Raw genomic sequence first — 23176 nt, forward strand, 5'->3', positions numbered from 1 at the left:
CAAAATTCTCCATCTAGAGGTGTTTGCTTGTTCTCCTAGCACATTGCTTTCCCTTCTTGGTATCTAAGTATGAATAAAAAATACTAACTTTAAACTCAGGGTTAATTTTAACCTTAGTGGCATGACCTTTCTTGGACCTCTTAAGAGTAGAGCTAGGGCTAGGATCCAGGGAGGTTTGAGGGGTGATAGAGGTTAGTGGGTTGATCAGGAGAGGGGTGTTCTAAATCAAGAGCTAGATGAAAAGTTTATTTGTTAGGCCTTGGTGGATAAGGTAGAAGGGTTTCCCCTCCTCATGTTTCCTTCTAGCCTTAAAGATGTTATCCTCTAGCAAATGCAGTACGAGAAATGCAAAGGAGATAAGGTCTTGATTTCTTAAATGATTTAGGATAGGAAAATGATAATAATCTAGTACCTAATAGTGGTCATGCAAGGTAATGTATCTGATAATCATGTAGAAAATAATATCACATGGCTTGGGAAGGGAATCTTGCACAAACCCACCACATGATCTCATTGGTTCCTCCTTGGATTTGAAGAATTTCAAAAAACTTGCCTCCTCATTGACTTTAGCTCACCTCCACCATTTCTTGCCATCTAACGAAAAATCCCCAACCCTGGCAATGTTTTCTTCAAAAGTTTCAAAGCTCATGCCATTGATAGTAACTTTTCTATCCTTCCAATTTTGATAGAACTACGTCAAGATGACCTCGTTTTGTTTAACCATTCCCTCCATATAAGGTAAAAGGACCCCTCTTGCAGGTAGACCATTGCAGCTTCACTACTGCTGATACACTCCTCCACAACACTAGTTCAATAAGGTCACTAGTGCCCATATCATCACCCAAGTCCACAACTAACTCCTCTGATGACATAGCCTTGCACTAGATGTTAGAGTTACAAAATATAAAATGCCAAGCCATAATGGAGAAAATGAAAAGGCATTGTATAGTCATCATGAATAAACAATGTTTCCAAAAAAACCAAAAATCTCCAAACATAGTACATGTGGATAGTTCCTTTCAATCCACAAATGGCCATCCCAATTATACCAATTGTGGGAATTAACTAACCTATCTTTATGATCATTATAAAATTGTTCTTTAAATCTCATTGAAACCCCCTTCTATTTCCTTTTACTACAGGCATCAATGTTCATGGTATTTGGAACATAAATGTCAATCAACATCCAAACATTCCAAAAAGACCCTTTACTGAGTGCCACGTTCCTATGACCACGTGTAGAAAAGGAAACCTACCACCTAGTTTGATAGCTCATGTGTGATTATCAAAGGTACACTCCCTTTTCATCACAATTTAAGTTGATGATGGCAATAAACTGATGTCATCCCATTCCACTAACCATATGACACTATGGCCAGCTTTGGCAAGGTCATCTGCCACATTGTTTCCTTCTCAATATATATGTGCCACATGGACATCATGATAATATTTCATCATCCTTTGTATTTCATAGATAATGATTTTAATCCACCAATTGAATTTTCCCTCTCCCTTAGTGGTTTTAATTATTAACATAGAGCCCCCCTTTATGACCAGCTTAGTGATCCCTAATCTCTCATAACTCTCAGACCCTAGAGAAGTTCAATCACCTTGGATTTATTATCAAAACCTCTACCATAGTTACACAAATAAGTAGCTACCAAAATTCCCATGGTATTCTGGAGGATACACACCATAATGGCGTTTCCCATCATGGCCAACCCATCAAAATTTAACTTTATCCAGGACTCAGGTGGGTCGGTGGGGTGCCAAAATGTCTCTTTTCTTGCCTTGATTTTGGAATTGTCAAAATATGCCACCATCAGCCCCATGCCCCAAGTCAAATCCCAATTGCTCTCAATTTCAATCAAGCGATGAGGGGGTAATTTCCAGTGCCAAATCCCATCAAAAAAATTCTTTAGGAAAGTGATAACTTATTGAGCCACCCCCAAGATAGTTGTGACGTGCTCCATAAAAATCCTATCATTCCTCTCCTTCTAGATTTTTCCTATAAGGTGGGAGAATTGACGAAAGGTTTTCGAGATAAGGGGAGGAAGCCAAGCCCTCCCAATGGGAAAACTGCTTCAACTCATTATCCACACAACAACTAACATCCCATAAAGAAAGAGCATCCCTCCAGATGTCCATCATAAAAGGATAGTGGATGAGCAAGTGTGAAATAGATTCAACATCTTTGAGGCATAAAATGTAGTAGTTGGCAGGTTGGCAACCTCACTACTGGAGGTTGTTAATAGTGAGGATTGACCTATTTAGATTTTACCACCAAAAGAAGCTTATTTTAGGTATTATCCTAGGGTGTCAAGCTTTTTTCCAATTGGCCTATGCCCCTTGCCCCACCAGCCCACAAAGATAAGAAAACATGACAATAAACTCCCCCGAGGGTGTGAGTTTCCACACCAAGGAGTCCTCAACTAGGATAAGGGGAATCTTATAGGTGTGTAAGAGATCCTATAGTTCTAAAGATAAATTCAACTACCTTAACTGAAGATTCTTGAAAGTGGTCCATTGTCTATCAGGGGTGATAAAGTCATGAGTCTAAGAGCCATACATTTTAGTGTGCATCTCACATAGAGGGGTAAAAATAGTTTTCCTGAAGGTGTTCTCGTGGACCCATTGATCTTCCTAGAAGTCTATTGAATTACCATTCTCCATTATCTAGTGACACCACTTTCTTAGGATCTTCTAGGTGTTAGCAATGTTATTCTAGATCTTAGAGCCCTAGGGAAGAGCCTATGACCATATAAATTGGTGGGAATACAATCCACCAAGTATTTAGCCATTACGATGTTACTCCAACTACCTTGGGAATTAACCAACTTCTAGCCAATTTTGGTTAATAGAGCCTTATTCAAGTGTCCACTTCTTCTTAGATTCAATCCTCCATGAGGTTTAGGTTCACAAACTTTCTCCCAACTAACCATGGTCATTCTTTCCTTTTCCTCAATTCTAGACCATAGAAAATTATGCTAAATTTTCTCAATGATATCACTAAATTTTCTTGGGAGTTTGAAAATAGATATGAAATACACCAAGATGCCTTGTAGGGAGGCTGAGAGGAGTTGGAGTTTCCCAACATTCCTTAATATTTTCCCTTTGCAACCAACTAGCTTTCTTTATGAATGTTCCACAAGACCATTCTAGAAATGGTTGGGGATCTCCTTAACAGTGAGTGGTAGACCAAGATATGTGTTAGGGAGGGTTGCCTCCTAGCATCCAAGGATACTAGTAACCTTTTCCCACAAACTGGGACAAGTGTTAAAAAGAAAAACATTTATTTTTTGGTAGTTTATGCATTGGCTAGAGACTAGAGCATACATATTCAAGATGTCTTTCCATTCTCTAGCTTCATGGATGGAGGAGACACCAAACATAAAAGTATCATTCACAAACTACTATAAGACTTGGGGGAGGCATCGAGAAGTAGTCTTGATGCCCTATAAAGAGACTAAATTTCTACTTAATACTTCCGCTACAAAAATAAAGAGATAAGGAGATAGGGTTTCAGCTTGATGAACACCTTGAGAGGAAGAGAAGAAGTCACCTAAGGCACCATTAACAATCATCGAGAAGGTAACATAAGTCACATCATTCTTAATATTTTTTAGAACCCTCTCACCAAAGTCAAGTTTGTCAAGAATGACAAACAAGAAGTCACACCTAACCTTATCACAGGCTTAAAAAATATCAAGTTTAAGGGTCATACCTAGGTTTTTAGATTGTTAACAATGCATTCTAAAAAAAAATTACTTAGGGGAGGTATGGTGTACTTATACTAAGAATAATGCCACCGCGACTTTCAATATCTTATTGGTGATGCCAAAGTAAAAAAGTTAAATCGCCTTCTCCAGTCATTCTATATGTATATGTGGCTACCATAAATAGATGGAAAGAGGAGACGACACAAGAAAATCTTTGCAAATGCCCTCTCTTCAATTTGTCTAGTAACATGAACATGGAATAGATATGGGAGCTACACATCACCATTTCACAATTCTTCAAGCTTAATATTATGGAGAATTTTTGGATTAGGAAAATAAAAAGATTGCCCAAAAAAGCTGGACCAATAAAAAATCATCTCTTTATAGTAGAAAATTCATTTTAAAGAAAATAATTCCAAAAGTATAAGATATGGAATTCTTTTCAGATTTTTCACAAACATGAACTATTGCAAGAAAGAAACCTGAAAACTTTAGTCCCCACGTTAGATGGCAGGGACTAATAAAACTATGCATACCGATCTACAAATGTATTAAGTAATTCAGTCAACAAAGAACTATTATATATATATATATATATACTTGGCCAATAAGAGCATATATGTTTTAAAAAGAAAATTCTAAAAAATAAATTGTAAAATAAGGCACCTAATTTCATATAATCTAGTACATTTGTCCTATCAAGAGAAAACATATTTGTCCTGTTAATGTACAATAATATCACTCTTGAATGAAGTGACTGTTTCAGGCTTATGTAAGCAGGAACCTGTGGAGGTACGGTTTATTTTGCTAGTTTATTTTCTCTGAAAGGATAATAATATAAACTGTTTAAGATTATTAGACGGGGTAGTTATCTTAAGGATTGTCTTGATAATATGTTTTGGATTTCCTTACATAATGAGCACCAACGGCAACAATGTTTTTCTGTAGCTTGAAAATCTCGGATCTTTTTTATTTCTACTGTTAATTGATTAAGTATATTTGAAACTTCTGCGTTCTTTGTCTTTTCTTCGTTCAATTGCTTCGTAAGTGCAGAAACTTGTGCATCTAAATCGTGTTTCACTGACGACGCTTCTTTCTCTGCCCTTCTCCTGGCCATACGCGCAATCTCCAATTTGTTGAACAATTCTGAGGTTTCGCATCGGATCTTCTCTTTCATTGCACGCATGTTCTTTTCCATCTGAAGACAAAAAGGTACAGAATATTAAATTTGCGTTTAGTAGCATGTGAGAAGGTTAAAATCACTCTTTACCATCTCGTTTAATCGGTTGATCTGCTCTTCATATACTCTTTCCCTGTCTCTTATGTGGTACAACTGCGATGCAATTTCCTGTATATGTAAAAATAAACAAAAGAATAGGTTAATATGCCTCAGGCAATTTCATATAACTTATTCATTTATTCATTTCATTATAAGACTCCGTCATACCTGAGCTTTAGCTAATAACTCGTTGGAATAAGGTTGATTTCCATTTTGAGCAATTATACGGTCTATATGCTCCATTAATGTATTTAATTGCTTTTCCTTGACTACATGAGACTCATTTTTGCAATTGTTGAAATCGACCATTCTAGAATTGCACCGACTTATGATTCTCTGCGGCAAGGATATAGGCAACATCATTAATGTTATCCTCTTAGGGAATTAAACATCATGTCTAAAATAGAAACATAAAAGATTGTTAAATGGATAATTGCTGCAGAAAAAAGGAGATTTTATTTATTGATCTATAAAACAAATTACATTGTTCTTATTTATAAAGGTCCCAAAGATTTGGAGACAAATACAAATCAAATACAACAGTTTATGACACTGAAATGTGGGCAGCACGTAGGACAGATCAACCAATCTTGCTACCACCTCAGAAATCGATTCGACTACCAACTATGATATAGATAACATGACCAATGGTTGATAAAAATTATCTTCTTCGAGAAATGCTCCTTAAATTTTGTCAATGTAATTTAACTTTGTCATCACAACTTTTATCTGAAGTTGTATCTAAAATCTGCAAACTTTATAGAGTTAAGTAAGTTTTCTTTCGAAGTTCTCACTGTGCGGTCTGATATTTGTATGTTATGTTGTGATGCCATCTTTTTAAAAGTTGTTTTGGGTGACCATGGACGTTATAATATATGAGTTAACATGATCATAAATTATAAAATGAAGTGGTTATAGAATTTGATCAATTGTTAATCTTTCTAAAATGAAGTTATTGATCAAACTTTATAAGAAAAAATAAAATTCATATAAACAATTGCAATATTGGAGAGTCGAGATTTTGTTTATTGATATATAAAATAGATTACAATATTCTAATTTATAAAGGTTCTAATGACTTAATGACCAAATGTGAATCAAATAATACAACACACTAGACGAAAATGATGACAACATGTAGTATAGAACATTCACTCTTGCCAACACATATGAGAAATGGATTTAACTAACAACTCCGATATAGGTAATATAATTGATAATTATAAACCTAATTAGAGTTTTATTAAAACTTGTTGTATGGAGAAGAAAATTTAAGAAAAGAAGACACATGGATTGGTATAAATTAGTTTTGTCCAACAAATTAGCCACCTTTTAATATATTTGTCATTTATAAAGTATTTTCGCTACTTTTTTGCAACTTTTATTTATTTTGCATGGTTTGCAACATTCATTGAGTTTAGGTATATTTTTTCTAGAATAATTTATTTTTACTAAATTATGGTTTAAGGTTTCAGTTATTAGGTATCAAGAAGTAGTCCCACAAAATTTTTTGTTAGTTGTGGAAGGGATATAATTTTCAATATCTAAGATATCCTAGCCAGTTCAATGAAATGAATAAAGAGAATAACTTATGAATATTAAAGATTTTGATTCGCTTTTATGCTCATAACATATATCCAAATAAAGAAATATCTATTTTGATGGTAAACATTCCAAATTTCATCTAAATGTCTTTAATGCATGAAATCCTCTAGAGTATTCATATATCAGTTGTTGTCTTGTATTGGTAAGGGATACCTTCTCGGGCTTTTATTTCTTATAAAATCCTAGTGTAGCAACTATAAAATATGAAAAAAATTCCCTTTATTCTTTAGTTAATGAATTATAGCTCATTTAAATAAATTTTAATTTTTAAACTTTATGTTTTATCATTGGGTAAGTGCAAGAAGTTTGGTCTAACTTTCTAACTTTCGGACAAAAAGTAGAAGTGTTTTTCCTTTTTTGAAATTTCTTGTCAATTGATGAAAATTTTTGAGGCATTTAGAGATTGAATATAAAGAACTTTAGAAATAAAAGTTGTAGTGTTTGGAATGTTCTTTTTCAATATGTAATTCATTTGTGTCACTATGGAACGAACAATCTCAAAAATACACACAACTAGTGTCACTATGGAGCTAACAATCTCAAAAATGAAAAAATAAAATAAAAAGGCTAAATCTTGTTGGAAATATTCAAGATATGATAGGTTACTAAGAGGGGAGGGGTGAATCAGTAACTTAAAAAACTTCTTTAATCATATATACTATTCACCATACACTCATCTAATCTACTGCATGTATGAGAGATCAAACATTCATAACACATGTACACAGTGATTTGGTGACCCAAAAACCTTCCAAATAGAAAGTAAAACTAGGGTGCGCATGATACCCACAAAACTTCATTATTGCAATATGAAGTTGGCCCATTAAGGCTTAGATTGACCACTTCTGGTGATCTGCCCTATTAGGAGCACAAAGGACTGCTAGGTCCACCTTGTTAGAGGATTTACAAACATACATTGAAGTATGCACTCTATTAGGAGATTTATAGAAAGAATGTTAAGCCTACCCTGTTAAAGGATTTAGAAAATTAATTCACCTATTAGTATGAAACAATGGATCTACTTACAACCTGATTGCTAACTAGATCCTTGAAGTACAAATCACTTGTTGTGACTGATGAATCTTTACTGCTTCTTGTTGACCTTGCTGAATACTTTGCTTTGCTTCTAATTCACTTTCATTCTTCTCAAAGCTTTACATATCCATTCCTTCACATACATCTTATCTTTGCAAATGATATAATACATTACATATATACCATTCCAATAATTACAATTGCAAGGTTGGCTAAAACACAAGTGAACAAAACATTATTGAGTCAGCCAAATAGTAGAAAACTTGGGTTCTTCAAGCTGACTTGGTGACCTTCTGATACTCGACATCCACTACATTAATCAACATCGTCATGCACTCGATAGAAGTAGAAGCTCGGTCCATACTAACCACACAACGTAGCTTGGAACTCGGTAACCACTGGAGACTCAGTAGATATAGTGTCACTTGGTAAAAATTGGATCCTTTGTTTACCTTGATTCACTCGATAAACACTATACTTCCATCACTCGGTAGACACTATGAAGCTAGGTGAATACTGTAAACTCAGTAGACACTATGAAGCTCGGTGAACACTGTGAACTCAGTAGATATTGTTGGATTGCACATTCACTCGGTAGCTTCATGAATGCTTGGTATGAACTACGTAAGTGATGAACCTACAAGGTAATCACTATGAAGCTCGGTGTAAACTGCGAAGCTTAGTTAACACTGTAATGCTTGATGGTTGTACTGATGTAGATAAGTGTTGTCACTAATGGCAATAATATCTTAATGCCAACAATTTCCCCCTTTGGCATTAGTGACAAAACAGTTATAAGCCAAAAAATATGTACATCTTTGTAAGACTACTACATATACATTTGTACATATATCTTCTTAATGATGTATATACAAAGATGCTTATGTACACATGCTAACTCTATTGAGTTCCAACTCCCCCTATCACTTATACTGAATCTCTCCCCGTTTTTGACAATAATGCCAAATGACTACATATATACAATTTATATGGTTACACCAAAGTGAGATAGAAAATCTTGATGTACCTTAAGTATGCTGGCAAAAGTGTTATCCCAAGTCTGCTACAAAATTTGACAGGTGGAGAGAGCAATTTGAACTTCTGTTGATAATTGGATCATGTGATCAGCCACTGAGAAGTTCTGATCTTGGACAAATGTTTTGTAATGAGTAATATGTTTCTGCATTGTGTCCATGATAGGAAGAATCATGTGCTGGATGTCTATGAGTGTAGATCGGATCCTTGCTTCCTCTCTCAATAGTTCTACTTGTACATCTGCCAGATATCAGATCTTGGTGTGATGGGAGATTATGGAGGAGGAGTCCACCTTCAACTTGGATGCACTTGATTGCATATCAATGTCAATCTTATTTAGCCTATCCTTTATTTCTTTAGTAAAACTAGAAACATCACAAAGTTTGGCAAAAAGTGATGTTGCATTATTAAAATAATTTTCAAAATTTCCCAAAAATGTTGACAATTCAACTTGCTTGATTGCTATCTTTTAAGAAATATGCTCTAGCAGCTTATTATCAAATTTCCTTTCAGCTTTTTGATTTAGTTTCTCTTGTTCAGAAGAATCTTCATTAAATTTTTTGTACTTCCTCTTTTAATTGAATCAAAATGTGTTGAGTAGAATGTACTTCAACACATATAGCATCTATAATTATATCCTTGGCATTTTCAATTATTCTATATTCCTTATCCCTTTATTATCTTAACTATTTTTGCATAGCTTTTATCTCTATGAGTTGACTGGCTAACCTCATCTCTTCAATGGTAGTAGTGTCATAGTCAATCTTTGGAATCACTATTTCTATGTCTAAGTCAATGTCTTCTCCAATTTTCTTTCCAGTAATTAGAAGTTTTAATGGATGCTTGTGTTTGACTTCTATGGTGACTAGATTGACCTTAGGGATAAACACAATAGTGGAGATAGAAGGGCTAGTAGTGAAAAATGGGACAGGACTCAAGGATTGAGTACCAACAAAAGTACTAACTGGATCAAAAACTGAAATACTTCCCAAAAATGGTATCACACTAGGTAGAGTACCGATAGAAATATCTAAACTAATTGGAGTTGAAGTGGATACAGATAATGCTGATGAGAACAAAACTATAGAACTTACTAGAATTGACGGAAACAAAATTGTGGAACTTACTGGTACACTCATTGATGATGAAGGAGCTAATAAGGCTGACTCGGTGGCTGAAGAGGTGATAGTCAGGTTGGTAGATGAAGTGCTTGGCACATCTATTTTAGATACCTAGAGCTGGGAGGTGGCTGGTGAAGATTGAGCTATTGATTTGGCAATTGTGCTCACAGTCACACTTGTAGAAGCTATCTCCATAGTAGATGTAACAGTCTTTGGTGGAGAGTGAGGAAGGGATGCAGTAACTGATGCTGTAATTTTTTACTAGATCTTCTTCATCTTTTTCTTCCTCAAGTGCTTCTTCCTCCTTGTCTTATTCCTCTTTTTCTTCCATAAGTGCATGCAACTCTCTTGGAGTAATTGTGATGGATGGAGTGCTATCAAAATCATCACTGTCACTGTTGTCATCATGCTTGATTTCAACAGGATCATTACTGGGCTTTTGCAAATGATAGATGTTCTTCCACATATTTTTTGCATCTCTTACAACATGTTCAATGTCCTTGATTAAAATCAAACATATGTGAAATCTAATCATCATTTTACCTTTGTGGTTCTTCATTGCTTCCTTTATTTCTGCTTCAGTAAGATTTAGTAGAAGATTCTTCAAGGATTGCTCATATATGTCTTTGGCCATTTGGGTGGCTGACTCCCACCTTGGTTGCAATCTCTTCAATAGTTCTTTGGAGATTTGAGGGGCAAGCTGGTTTGGGGATTATTTCTATTTTTCCATCTTGTTAATGTTATAATTCTTTAGAATAACTGAGAGGGTAGGGGTGGGAGGAGAGGGGGCCGTGAATCAGTTATCCAAGGTCTAAATGCCCTAATAATACTTTTTCACTAATTATAGTGAGCCCATTAAACTATTCATCCATCCAAGCTTAAATTAAGCATCTTAGCAAGTTACATGAACTCAACATGCAGGAATAAAACATGCGAGATCAACACATGACATAGTGATTTACGTGGAAACCCAATTTGGGAAAAACCACTAGTAACGTGCTACTCAATTCTCACTCTTCTAAAGTGATGGTCTATTAAAGGCCTGCCCTGTTAAAGGATTAGAACACACTATTAAATTTGACCTTGTTAGAAGATTTCACCATACTATTAGGAATAGGCCTAGTCAAAGGACTTTGGAACATTCACTTGGAATGTCACCTTGTTAAAGGATTTACAATATGGTTATTAAACCAACCTAAGTCCATAGAATTTATTGTAACTGTTACAATTGCTAGAGAGTAACATTAATGACTTTTGATCTGATACAACTGACAACATATCTTGCAGATTATAGATCACACTTTAGTTCAATCCTTTACTTGGCTTTAATCACTGTGGCTCTGATAGCTTATCTTTTTCTCAAGCTTTATCTCCTTGAGTCTCATTGCTCATCATACCAATGCAATCATCTCTATGGTCATCTATCGAAACAGAGTATCTATTCTCTCTTTCTCCTTAACACTTGCTTCAGCACTTCATGCTTTCATGCTTGACCTCCTTATCTTCTTTGTCACCTTATGACTCCTTAAATAGAAGTTTGGAATACCTTTCCCCCTCAATTCTTCCTCTCCAACTTTAGGGTTTCAATAGATTAGGTTGGATACAATGTATCTATCCCATATCTTGCTCTTATCTAGAAACTTTGTCTAGAATCCAGTTGTATTCACCAAAAATGTTTTACACAGTATTTTGTGTCACCAGCTCATCATTCTTATCTTCTATTTGATTCGCAAAATTTTAGATAACTACCATGTCAGCTCAGATCTGGTGAATCTTTGATCTTCAAAATAATGCACCAACTTGGCATTATTGATTTACTGATACTCGGGTTCTTCTGTGTTAATTGACACTTGTATCATACTCGGCACCTGATCTTCACTTGGCACCTGAAGTTCATTGGGCACTTGATCTTCACTCGGCGCCTGAAGATCACTCGGCACTTGATCTTCACTCAACACCTAAAGATCACTCGACACTTGATCTTCACTCGACACTTACTAAAGTTAAACTTTTCTCGGCTTCAACTAAGAATCTATTCGGCACTAACTAGTTTTCTTGACTCTCTCTAATGAACTTAGTTAGGCTTTACAAATGACTTAGCTAAACCTTACATCTTTGATGTGTTTTAGTGTGCCCATTCTCTATGTCTTAGAGTATGACATCAATACACTATTTCATCAATGGCTGAGTTGATCCTTATACTTCATTATAACATCATAACTTCAACCTTTCTCTAGGTGCTCTAGTTAAATCTTATTGATTGCCTCCTCCTTGTCAATCAACCAATTGATAGTATTTGGATTACTAGAGCAATAATTGTCATTTCTACATGTAGCAAGTTTGACATCAATGACAAAACAATGATTGAAAAAATTCTCTACTAGTGCATTCATGATATTTTCAATCATTACCTACAATCTCCCTCTTTGGCATTGATGGCAAACAAAACTGATCAATTGATCAACTTAGTTACCAGCAAAATTATATACATTTGCAGCTACTATCTGGTTCTCTCTCTTGACTACTGCATCCTTACTACTGATCTCATATATCTCCATATCTCTACCTTTCAGCTTCTCATAAATCTCCCTCTTTCATATATATCTCTGTCTTACTTTGTTTTGATTAGTTTTCTACATATATCTCCCTCTTTGACATAAATGCCAAAGATGTAGCATCTTTAATATGTGAAATATAAGCTTTGCATCTCATGTTTTCTCCCTCTATCACCATGCTTGTGACTAATTTGGAGTTTCTACTCCTATTGTCATCCTCTGCATCATTCTTTTGATATTTCAATAATTTTTTTTGTTGATGCAAGGCCACTTCTTTGTTGCTTTTAAACTGCTTGAGTTAGGGGCATTACCCCCAACTTGCCTCTAAGATATTCAAAAGCATCTTTAGGCAATGTTTTGGTGAAGATATTAGTAGTTTGTTCTTTTGTATTGATATATTCCATCTTCACTTGTTTTCCTTCTACCAATTCTTTGACATAGCGATACTTGATTTCAATATGCTTGGTTTTTGCATGCATTACTGGATTCTTGGATATGTTTATAGCACTTGTATTATCACAATACAGTATCGCAGGTTTAATTACCTCTTTTTTCATTCCTTTCAATAGATGTGTGAGCCACACAATGTTTGTGCAATTGACTACTACTACCACATATTTTAATTTTGCAATGAACTGAGATGTGCATGTTTGTTTCTTGCTAGTCCAAGTAACTAGTCTTTTACCTAAAAATAATGCACCTCCACTTGTGCTTTTCCTATCATCAATGTTGCCTCCCCAATCTGCATCTGTGTATTCATTGAGCTCAAACTTCTCATTCTTTTTGTAATATAGGGAAAAATCATCAGTTCCTTTGAGATACCTCATTATTCTTGTATTGCTATGAGAAGATTTTCTTTAGGATTAGCAGAGAATCTAGCTACTATTCCAACTGCTAATGCTATGTCTGGTCTGCTATGTACAACATATTGTAGTTTTTCAATCATGGATCTATACATTGTTTGATTGACTTCAGCTGATACATCATTTTTGGATAGCTTATGTCTTATTGCCATTGGTGTGCTAACTAGTTTGGAGTCCTCCAATCCAAACATTTTAAGTATCTCTTTGATGTACTTTTATTGTGTCACAAATATACCATATTTTAGTTGATGTACTTGCAATCCAACAAAAAAATTGGTCTCTCCAAACATAGACATCTCAATCTCATGTTTCATTTTGTCAGCAAAACTTTTGCAAAGCACTTCCTTTCCTCCAAAAACTATGTCATCCACATAGATTTTAGATACAATAATATCCTTACCTTCTTCTGATTTGATGTACATGTTGATGTTATCATCAGTTCTTTCAAATCCTATTTTCACTAGATACTTGTGAAGTCTCTCATACCATGCTCTAGGTGCTTATTTCATACCAAAGAGTGCTTTATGTAGTTTACAAACGATATCCCTATTGTTCTCATCAAAAATCCCCTCTGGTTGTTCAATATAGACTTCCTCTTCCAATATACCATTCAGAAAAGTAAACTTTACATCCATTTGATAGACTTTAAAACCTTTATATGCAACATATGCAAGTAAAGTTCTTACTCCTTCCATTCTAGCAACAGGGGCAAACGTTTTCCCATAGTCTAATCTGTCTTCTTGAGCATAACCCTTACATACTAGTCTAGCTTTGTTTCTAGTAATCTTACCATTCTCATCTAGCTTGTTTCTGAATACCCACTTGGTGCCAATCACATTTTTTTCAACTAGTCTAGGAACCAAAATCCAGGTTTTGTTCTTCTTTATTTGATCAATCTCTTTTTCCATAGCCTTATACCAGTCACCATCTTGTAATGCATCATACACTGTTTTAGGTTCAATTTTTCTTAATAGACATGATTAATTTATTAGTCTATTCCTTGTCATTGGTCTTGGATCTTTGTCACCAATTATCTGTTCAGTAGGGTGATGTCTCTTCATATATTTGGATAGTCTTGGTTCTGTCCTTGTTTCCATGTTTGATCTTTCAGATTCAGAGTCACTATGCACTTCATTTTCAGGTAGTTCTTCATCTCTTTCATGTGTACTGACTTCAAAACCAGAATGTGCATTTCCTTCATTCTGCAACTTAGCTTCTAAATGTAGCTTGGCATTCACTGGTTGTGACTTAGCTAAAACTGAAACTTGCTGTTGAATCCCAATTTGATTGATAACATCCTTGTCAATAGGCATTTCTTCATAAGAATAGACAAAGGTTCTGTATTCATCCATTCTCTTTGATTCTTCAACTTGGATTTTTGTATGCTCATCAAAGTTTACATTTGCAATTTCCAAAATTTTGTTAGTGTTAGTATTCAAACACTTGTATGCTTTACTTCTAGTGGAATAACCAAGGAATATGCCTTCATCAATTTTTGCATCAAATTTTCCATTTCTAGCATCTTTAAGGATAAACCATTTGCAAGAAAAGACTTTGAAATGATTTATATTGGGTGAGTGACCATACTATAATTCAAAAGGTGTTGTACTTGTACCTTTCTTGACTTGTACTCGATTCAGTGTATGAATAGCCACACTTATAGCTTCTCTCCAATATTTTAGAGCAACAGTCTTTTCCATCATTAATGTTCTAGCAGAGTCAATCACAAATCTATTTCTTCTCTAATTAATTCCATTCTATGGTGGAGTTCTAGGAGCTGATGTTTGTCTGTTGATCCCTTTGTCATTGCAAAATATCTCAAATTCATTTGATGTGAATTCACCACCTCTGTTTGATCTTAGGCATTTCAAACTCTTTTTTATTTCCTTTTCAACTCTAGCTACATATCACTTAAACATTTGAAAAGCATTAGATTTTTTCTTTAAGAGCATAATAGTCATCATCCTAGAATAGTCATCAACAAAATACATTATATATTTATCTCCTTTGTAGCTTTGTACTTCTATTGGACCACATAAATCAGTATGGATTAACTCAAGTATTTCTTTAGATGTATAGTTTTTACTCTTGAAACTTGACTTTGTCATCTTTCCTAGTTGACATTGTTTGCACATGATGTTTTTAGGCTTCTTCAGTTTAGGTAAACTTCTGACTTTCTTCATTTTACTAGTATTGACCAAATTATCAAAATTGACATGACATAGCCTTCTATGCCATAACCATTAATCATCAAATTTCACAACAAGACAAGAAGCATTTTTCATATCAAGATAAAAAAGATTACTTCTTGTTTGATCTCTTTTTCCTATCAATTTGCCATTAGTATCATAGATTTTTGTAGTTTTGTTTCCAAATTCTACTTTGCACCCTAAATTGCCTAACTGTGAGACACTTAGCAAATTGTAGTTTAGTCCTTCAACATAGTATGCATTATCACATGAAATTTTCTCAATAAGCTTAATGGAGCCTTTTCCTTTTATTTGACATGGAACATCATTACTAAATCTAACACTATTTCCATTATACTAAGTAAAGTCAAAAAACTTAATTTTGTCTCCTGTCATGTGATGTGAACATCCACTGTATATGATCCATCTATCATTCTTGTTCATACATGTTACAAGTGCTATAGGTTCTTCTTCATCAAACTGGTCCTTTATGGCCACATAAACAACTTCATCATCATTATCATCAGAATCCTCTTTAGCAATATAGCACTTCTTGCCTTTGTCTTTGCAATCTCTTTTATCATCTTCTCTTCTATATTTGTATTTGTTTCCTTCCTTGGATTCCTTTTTCTATGTACACCTTGCAGCAATATGTCCTACTTCATTGCAATTGAAGCAAATGATAGGCAATTTACCCTTGAATTTTCTTTTGCCTTTGTGAAATATTCTAGCTAGTAATGCTTTCGATTGTTTCACATCTTCCTCATTAGTGCTACTATCACTGGATAAATATTTTATCTCTCTTGGCTTCTTTGATTTCACCTATTCAAAATCTTTTAGTGATAGCTTGACCTTGAAAGCAGATTCAACATTCTCAAGTCTTTAGTTGTCAAAGTTAGATAACTCAAATATAGTGAGTCTACCCACTATACCTTTAAAACTTAGATTGTTTCCTAGCACACATCTTAGCTCCTGTATAGATGATACTCTAATAGCATAGACAGGGAGCAAGGTTCTTAAGAACTTACTATTAATAGTATCATCATCTAATTGACCACTCAAAAATCTTATTGCACTTACCACTTCCTTTATTCTAGAGGCATACTAAGTAGCATTCTCACTTTCCTCCATCTTTATATCATCAAACTTTCCTCTGAGGCTTTCTCTTTTTGCTCTTTGGACATTCAGATCTCCTCCATAACTGCCTGATAGGGCTTTCCACATCTTGAATGCAATGTCACATCCTTTGATATCATTAAATTCAACATAGTTGAGTGCAAAAGCAATCTCCAGAATTGTCCGATTGTGTTCCTGTTTGTTTTTCAAATCTTTTGCAGTAAGAGTACTAGTTGGATCAACATGTTTAGTAACAATTGAATTTTTGGCATAATCTCCTATGAATCCAAGATGTAGCTTCATCAAACTTTTCCATGCAACAAAGTTGTCTTTTTTGAGCTTGGGAACTTCTCTCTTAGGCATTTTGATCTTTTCTACTTCTAGTCCCTTTAAACTAAATTAGCAGCAATGCACTGATACCAATTATAGTGAGCCCATTAAATTATTCATCCATCCAACCTTAAATTAACGATCTTAGCAAGTTACAACAAATCAACATGCAAGAATAAGACATGCAAGATCAACACATGACACAATGATTTACATGGAAACCCAATTTGGGAAAAACCACTAGTAACATGCTACTCAATTCTCACTCTTTTAAAGTCATGCCCTGTTAAAGGCCTACTCTGTTAAAGGCTTACAACACATTGTTAAATGTGACCTTGTTAGAGGATTTCACCATACTATTAGGAATGGGCCTGGTCAAAGGACTTTGGAACATTCCATTGGAATGTCACCCTGTTAAAGGATTTACAACATGGCTATAAAACCAACCTAAGTCCATAGGATTTATACTAACTGTTACAATTTCTAGAGAGTAACATTAATGGCTTTTGATCTGATACAACTTACAACATATCTTGCAGATTACAGATCACACTTCAGTTCAATCCTTTTCTTGGCTTTAATCACTATGACTTTGACAACTTTTATTTTTCTCAAGCTTTGTCTCCTTGAGTCTTCTTTCTCATTATACCAATGCAATCATCTCTATGGTCATCTATCAAAATCGAGTATATGTGCTCTCTTTCTCCTTAGCACCTACTTCAGCACTTCATGATTTCATGCTTGACCTCCTTATCTACTTCCTGACCTTATGTCTCCTTAAACAAAAATCTAGAATACCTTTCCCACTCGATTCTCCCTCTCCAAGTTTAGGGTTTATATAGATTAGGTAGGATACAATGTATCTGTCCCATATCTTTCTCTTATCTAGAAACTTTGTCTAGAATCTAGTTGTATTCGCCAAAAACATTTTACATAGTGTTCTGTGCCACCAGATCATCATTCTTATCTTCTATTTGATTCACAAAATTCTAGATAACTACCATGTTGGCTCAGATTTGGTGAATCTTCGATCTTCAAAATAATGTAGCAACTCAGCATTATTGATTTACTAATGCTCCGCTTCTTCTGTGTTACTCGGTACTTGTATCATGCTCAGCACCTAATCTTCACTCGACACTTAGAGGTTACTCGATACTTGATCTTCACTCGGTACTTAATAAAGTTAAACTTTTCTCGGCTTCAATTGAGAATCTATTCGGCACTAACTAGCTTGCTCAACTCTCTCTAATGAACTTACTTAGGCTTTACAAATGACTTAGCTAAACCTTACATCTTTGATGTGTTTTAGTGTACCCATTCTCTATGTCTTAGAGTATGACATCAATACACTATTTCATCAATGGCTTAGTTGATCCTTATAGTTCATTATAACATCATAACTTCAACCTTTCTCTAGGTGCTCTAGTTACATCTTATTGATTGCCTCCTTGTCAATCAATCAATTGATAGTATTTGGATTACTAAAGTAATTGTCATTCCTACAAGTAGCAAGTTTGACATCAATGAAAAAACAATGATTGAAAACATCCTTTACCAGTGCATTCATGATCTTTTCAATCATTACCAATAGTTAAGTACCAGTTCCTCAATCTGCATTTTCTCTGCATCAGTCCTTGTTTCAAATTTCAATGCCTTGAAATTTGAGATGCTAGCTCCTTCTTCCAATTGTTTCAATCTTTCTTGGATGGTTAGTTGGGGCTTTTTGAACACTACTTCACCTTTGTTCTTACCTTTTTCTCGCCTAGTGAAAATAGTTGTCGAGGCTTTGGGTGGCTTGGTAATGATTACCTTGCCCTTCTTTTTGACTGGCTCTACCTCCTTTTCTGATTCTTCTTCTATATCTTCCAGTTCCTCCTCCTCTTCTTCATCCTCACCTTTTCCTTCAGTAAGCATAAGAGGGCCAGTCGTAGTTTTCAATTTGGCTATCTTCCTCTTTCCTTTGTTTATAGCCTGGGGTAGCTTGATTTCAAGCTCAATTCTAGTCTTGGCTTCATCATAACTACCAAAGAAGGAAGCTTAGGATCTACAAGCTCATTTACTAGTGCTTCAATAATGTCCCTAGATTTGTCAATATTAATCTCATAAGGAAGAGATTTAACCCATGCAACTCGAGGATTGAATAAAACTTTTGTTGCTCCCAACCTCGCTTGGCAAGGTTTTCAATCGACTTTCCTCGATAGATGCAACTCGATGAAAGATACGCTTTCTTTGATTCTTGTCTATCTAGAATACTGATTTGATTATTTTTCTTTCTATTATTTTGAAACTGCATGAGATATCACTAGAAGATGTAGTTCCATATCATCCTTTATGAATCTAATTGGAAATGGTGGAGTCACCCACTTCTTGAGTGACATTGCCATCATTTGAACTATCTTGCTCGGTAGATTTAGGAATCCATTGTTGCCTCATCTGCTTCCGAATGTTATCAGCTTTAGTTTTTTTTTTATCTTCAACTCTTCCTATCTTCATGTAGTTTTTAGCTTTATGACTGAGTTATGTGCATGTATAACACCTTATAGTAGTGTCCTTCTTACTTAGGTGATGTCTTGCACATTTTATACCAATATGTCCATATATTCCACAATAATGACATCTACACCAAGTATTGTAGTCCCATCCAAATATTGCTTTAACAAGTTGTTCAGCTAGATTGAATGATTTGGATCTACATTGGAATGCCTTGTGACCATGCTTCTTGCATTTGTGACAATTTCCTTCAAATTTTTATTTCTCTTTACATTCATTAGCTTTATGACCATGTTGATTACAATTGTAGCATTTACCTTTGAATTTACCCTTTGCATTGCTCCAACACTTGTTTGATGTAGGACCTAACTTACCATAGTGATTGCAAGTAGCTCTTTGATTCCTTTGGGCACCTTGTTTGGAGGTTTCACCTTCTTCCTTATAACCAAGGCCTTCTTTACCCTTTTGTCTATAAAGATTCTACTCACTTTGTTGATTTAGTTGAGTCATGTGTGCTTGAGATTTCATTATCCTTTCATTCACTTGCTTTTTAGTGATTAAGTCATTTTCCAAAATTTCATTGATTTGTCTTTTAGATCTCAAGTCGCTTTGTAAGTTTTCATTGATTTGTCTTTTAGTGATTAAATCATTCCTCGAGCTTTTATTTTTAGAAATCAGATTCATAATTTCTTCATTTGCATTAGATAGTTGATCTACAAGATCTTCATGCTGAAGGGATTGATTATTTCTTGCCTCTAAGTCTTCATTTGCCTTGTTTTTCTGTTCCAAAACTTCACATAGCCTAATTGATTAGATTTCTTGTTCTCTTTTAAGCTTTCTTACTTCTTCATACAGAGTGCCATTCTTTGCTAGGAGTTCCTTGATTGCCTCATTTGCTTCATCTGAACTACTTGATGGTAAAAGGTCTTCAATATTTTTTTCAAAATACTGATGGTCATTCATTTGTCTTGCAAGTTCTTTCCTTCTCTTTAGGGATTGAGAAAGATGCTCCTTTGCTTCTTTGAGTTGAGCCATGGCCATTTGTAGATCTAGCTTTTCATTTTCAATAGCTTTGTCAAGTCTAAATATCTCCATTGTCCTTGATCTTTGCTCAAGCTGTTAAACTTTATCCTGAGAACCAAAAATGCTTTGATACCAATTGTTGGAAATATTCAAGATATGATAGGTTACTGAGAGGGGAGGGGTGAATCGGTAACTTAAAAAACATTAAATAAATTCAGCACTTTAATCATATATAGTATTCACCATACATTCATCTAATCTACTACATGTATGAGAGATCAAACATTCATAACACATGTACATAGTGATTTGGTAACCCAGAAGCATTCCAAATAAAAAGTAAACCTTGGGTGGGGATGATACCCACAAAAATTTGTTACTATAGTATGAAGTTGGCCTATTAAGGCTTACATTGACCACTTCTAGTGATCTACCCTGTTAGGAGCACAAAGGACTACTAGGTCCACCTTATTAGAGGATTTACAAACATACATTGAAGTATGCACTCTGTCATGGGATTTATACAAAAACTATTAAGTCTACCCTATTAAAGGAATTGTAAAACTGATTCACCTATTAGGATGAAATAGTGGATCTACTTACAACTTGATTGCTAACTAGATCCTTGAAGTAAAGATCACCTCTCGTGACTAATGAATCTTTACTGCTCCTTGTAGACCTTGCTGAATACTCTACTCTGTTGTTGATTCACTTTCATTCTTCTCAAAGCTTTACATATCCATCCTTCACATACATCTTACCTTTGCAAATGATATAATGCATTATACATATACCATTCCAATAATTACAATTGCAAGGTCAGCTAAAACACAAGTGAAAAAAACATTACTGAGTTAGCTAAATAGTAGAAAACTCAGGTTCTTCAAGCTAACTTGGTGACCTTCTGATACTTGGCATCCACTACATTACTCAGTATCATCATGCACTTAGTAGAAATAGAAGCTCAGTCCATACTAACCACACAACATAGCTTGGAATTGGGTAACCATTAGAGACTCGGTAGATATAGTGTCACTCAATAAAAATTAGATCCTTTGTTTACCTTGATTTCACTTGGTAAACACTGTACTTCCATCACTTGGTAGACACTGTGAAGCTTAGTGAACACTGTAAACTTGGTAGACACTGTGAAGCTCAGTGAACACTGTGAAGTTGATAGATATTTCTGGATTGCACATTCACTTGGTAGCTTCATGAATGCTTAGTATGAACTACTTAAGTGATGAACCTACAAGGTAATCACTACAAAGCTTGATGTAAACTGCGAAGCTCATTAACACTGGAATGCTCGATGGCTATACTGATGTAGAGAAGTGTTGTCACTAATGGAAATAATAACTTAATGCCAACAAATCCATCTTCCTATTATTTTAGATCCAAGAATTTATGTCATTTATATACCTACAATATGTACGTTACATTACTTCAACACACATGTCCTATTACAATGAAATGGTAGAAATTTAGATTCGTTGATTCCTACTACTAAGACTTTACTTGGAGATTGCCTAAACTATGAAAAGAAAGAAAGAAAATATACAACTTATAAGTTAGAAGTTAGATAGTTCAATTGGATTCAATAATATTGTACCAAATGTAGTACAACATATAGGTAATGAGCCAAATCATATAAATCTCATTACATAAAGTGTGTAAATCTCTATGATTCAAGAAATAAGTACACCCAAGATAAATATGAAAATTTATATATATTTCATTAAGTTTATTTAATGACATAAAAAATTTAATAAAATCTATTTTTTTTCCGTATGAATTGAAAGAAAAAATATGACAAAAACATTCTCAAAAGAAATTCATTGGGAATGAACCAAATAAGATGTGAAGGTTTTCATAGATATTACATTATATCTAGAACATGCCATAAAGCTACCATAGAATAACAAGACAATTAGGATAATTACCACACAAAACAAGAAAAATTAGCAAACACAAGAAGAAACATAAAGGAAATATTTTTGGTCAATGCATGATTTTCATCTACATATGTATGGTCCTAAATCAAACACTACATAAGAGTAACTTATAAAAAATACATAGGATTCATGACTTTTCTCTAGAGTTAGGTTTCTAGAGGGAGGATGGGTGAATCAATACATAAAAACTTCTACATATACAAAATTTTGACCATAAACTTTATTTGTGTAAATCCTATCGTATTATAGTACTACAATTTACCTAGTTTATCAATATTTAGTAACCATATGATTAATAAAAAAGTAATAGAAAACCATTAGAGAAATTTAATCAAACATAGAAAAATATTTTTTGGTCTCATAGAAACTCATTCTTATAGGAAGAAACTAGGACAAGAATTGTAGCCAAAACTTCACACTATACTAGAATCTAATTGGAAGTTAAGAACAATGTGTTACCTTCTAAGGGGCTTTCCTGGTTAAAATTTATTGATACATTTTTATATGAATGTTAAATTAAATGTAAGAAATACATTGTCAATATATTTAATCACATTTCTATAATGATCACCTCATGAACTGATTTACAACAAACTAAATCTTGAAATTCTATGTCAAATTATAGACTACCTAGTTAAGGGATTTTATAATAATTTGTAGAAACTTTTTAGTATTCATACAAGATAGTAAATGGCATGCAATTTCTTTCCTTCCAAATAACCTATGCATTCCTTCTTTCTTTAGAGTGTATAATGATTAGTTCACTCCTCTTAAATGTCTTCTATACCATCTCTATGTTTACAATATTGTCTTTATTCCTTAAATTGATTCTTAAACATACTCATCCTTCTTGACCTTCTT

At 34.3% G+C, this 23176-nt stretch overlaps 1 protein-coding gene across 1 annotated transcript in view; it reads right to left on the reverse strand.

The window, feature by feature from the left end:
• Positions 1-4517: 4517 nt before the first annotated feature.
• LOC149568697 (immune-associated nucleotide-binding protein 1-like) overlaps positions 4518-23176 on the reverse strand; it is a 238526-nt gene continuing 219867 nt past the window's right edge. The window contains exons 4-6 of the mRNA XM_089817604.1: positions 5167-5334; positions 4990-5067; positions 4518-4917 (exon numbers count right to left, since the gene is read on the reverse strand). Coding sequence (XP_089673730.1) covers positions 4588-4917; positions 4990-5067; positions 5167-5334 — 576 coding nt within the window. The 3' untranslated portion in view covers positions 4518-4587. The remainder of the gene's footprint in view (positions 4918-4989; positions 5068-5166; positions 5335-23176) is intronic.

Source organism: Cupressus sempervirens, chromosome 3 (assembly GCF_028749045.1).
Source record: "Cupressus sempervirens isolate cs-2001-9-10 chromosome 3, ASM2874904v1, whole genome shotgun sequence".
In the NCBI taxonomy this organism is placed as follows: domain Eukaryota; kingdom Viridiplantae; phylum Streptophyta; class Pinopsida; order Cupressales; family Cupressaceae; genus Cupressus; species Cupressus sempervirens.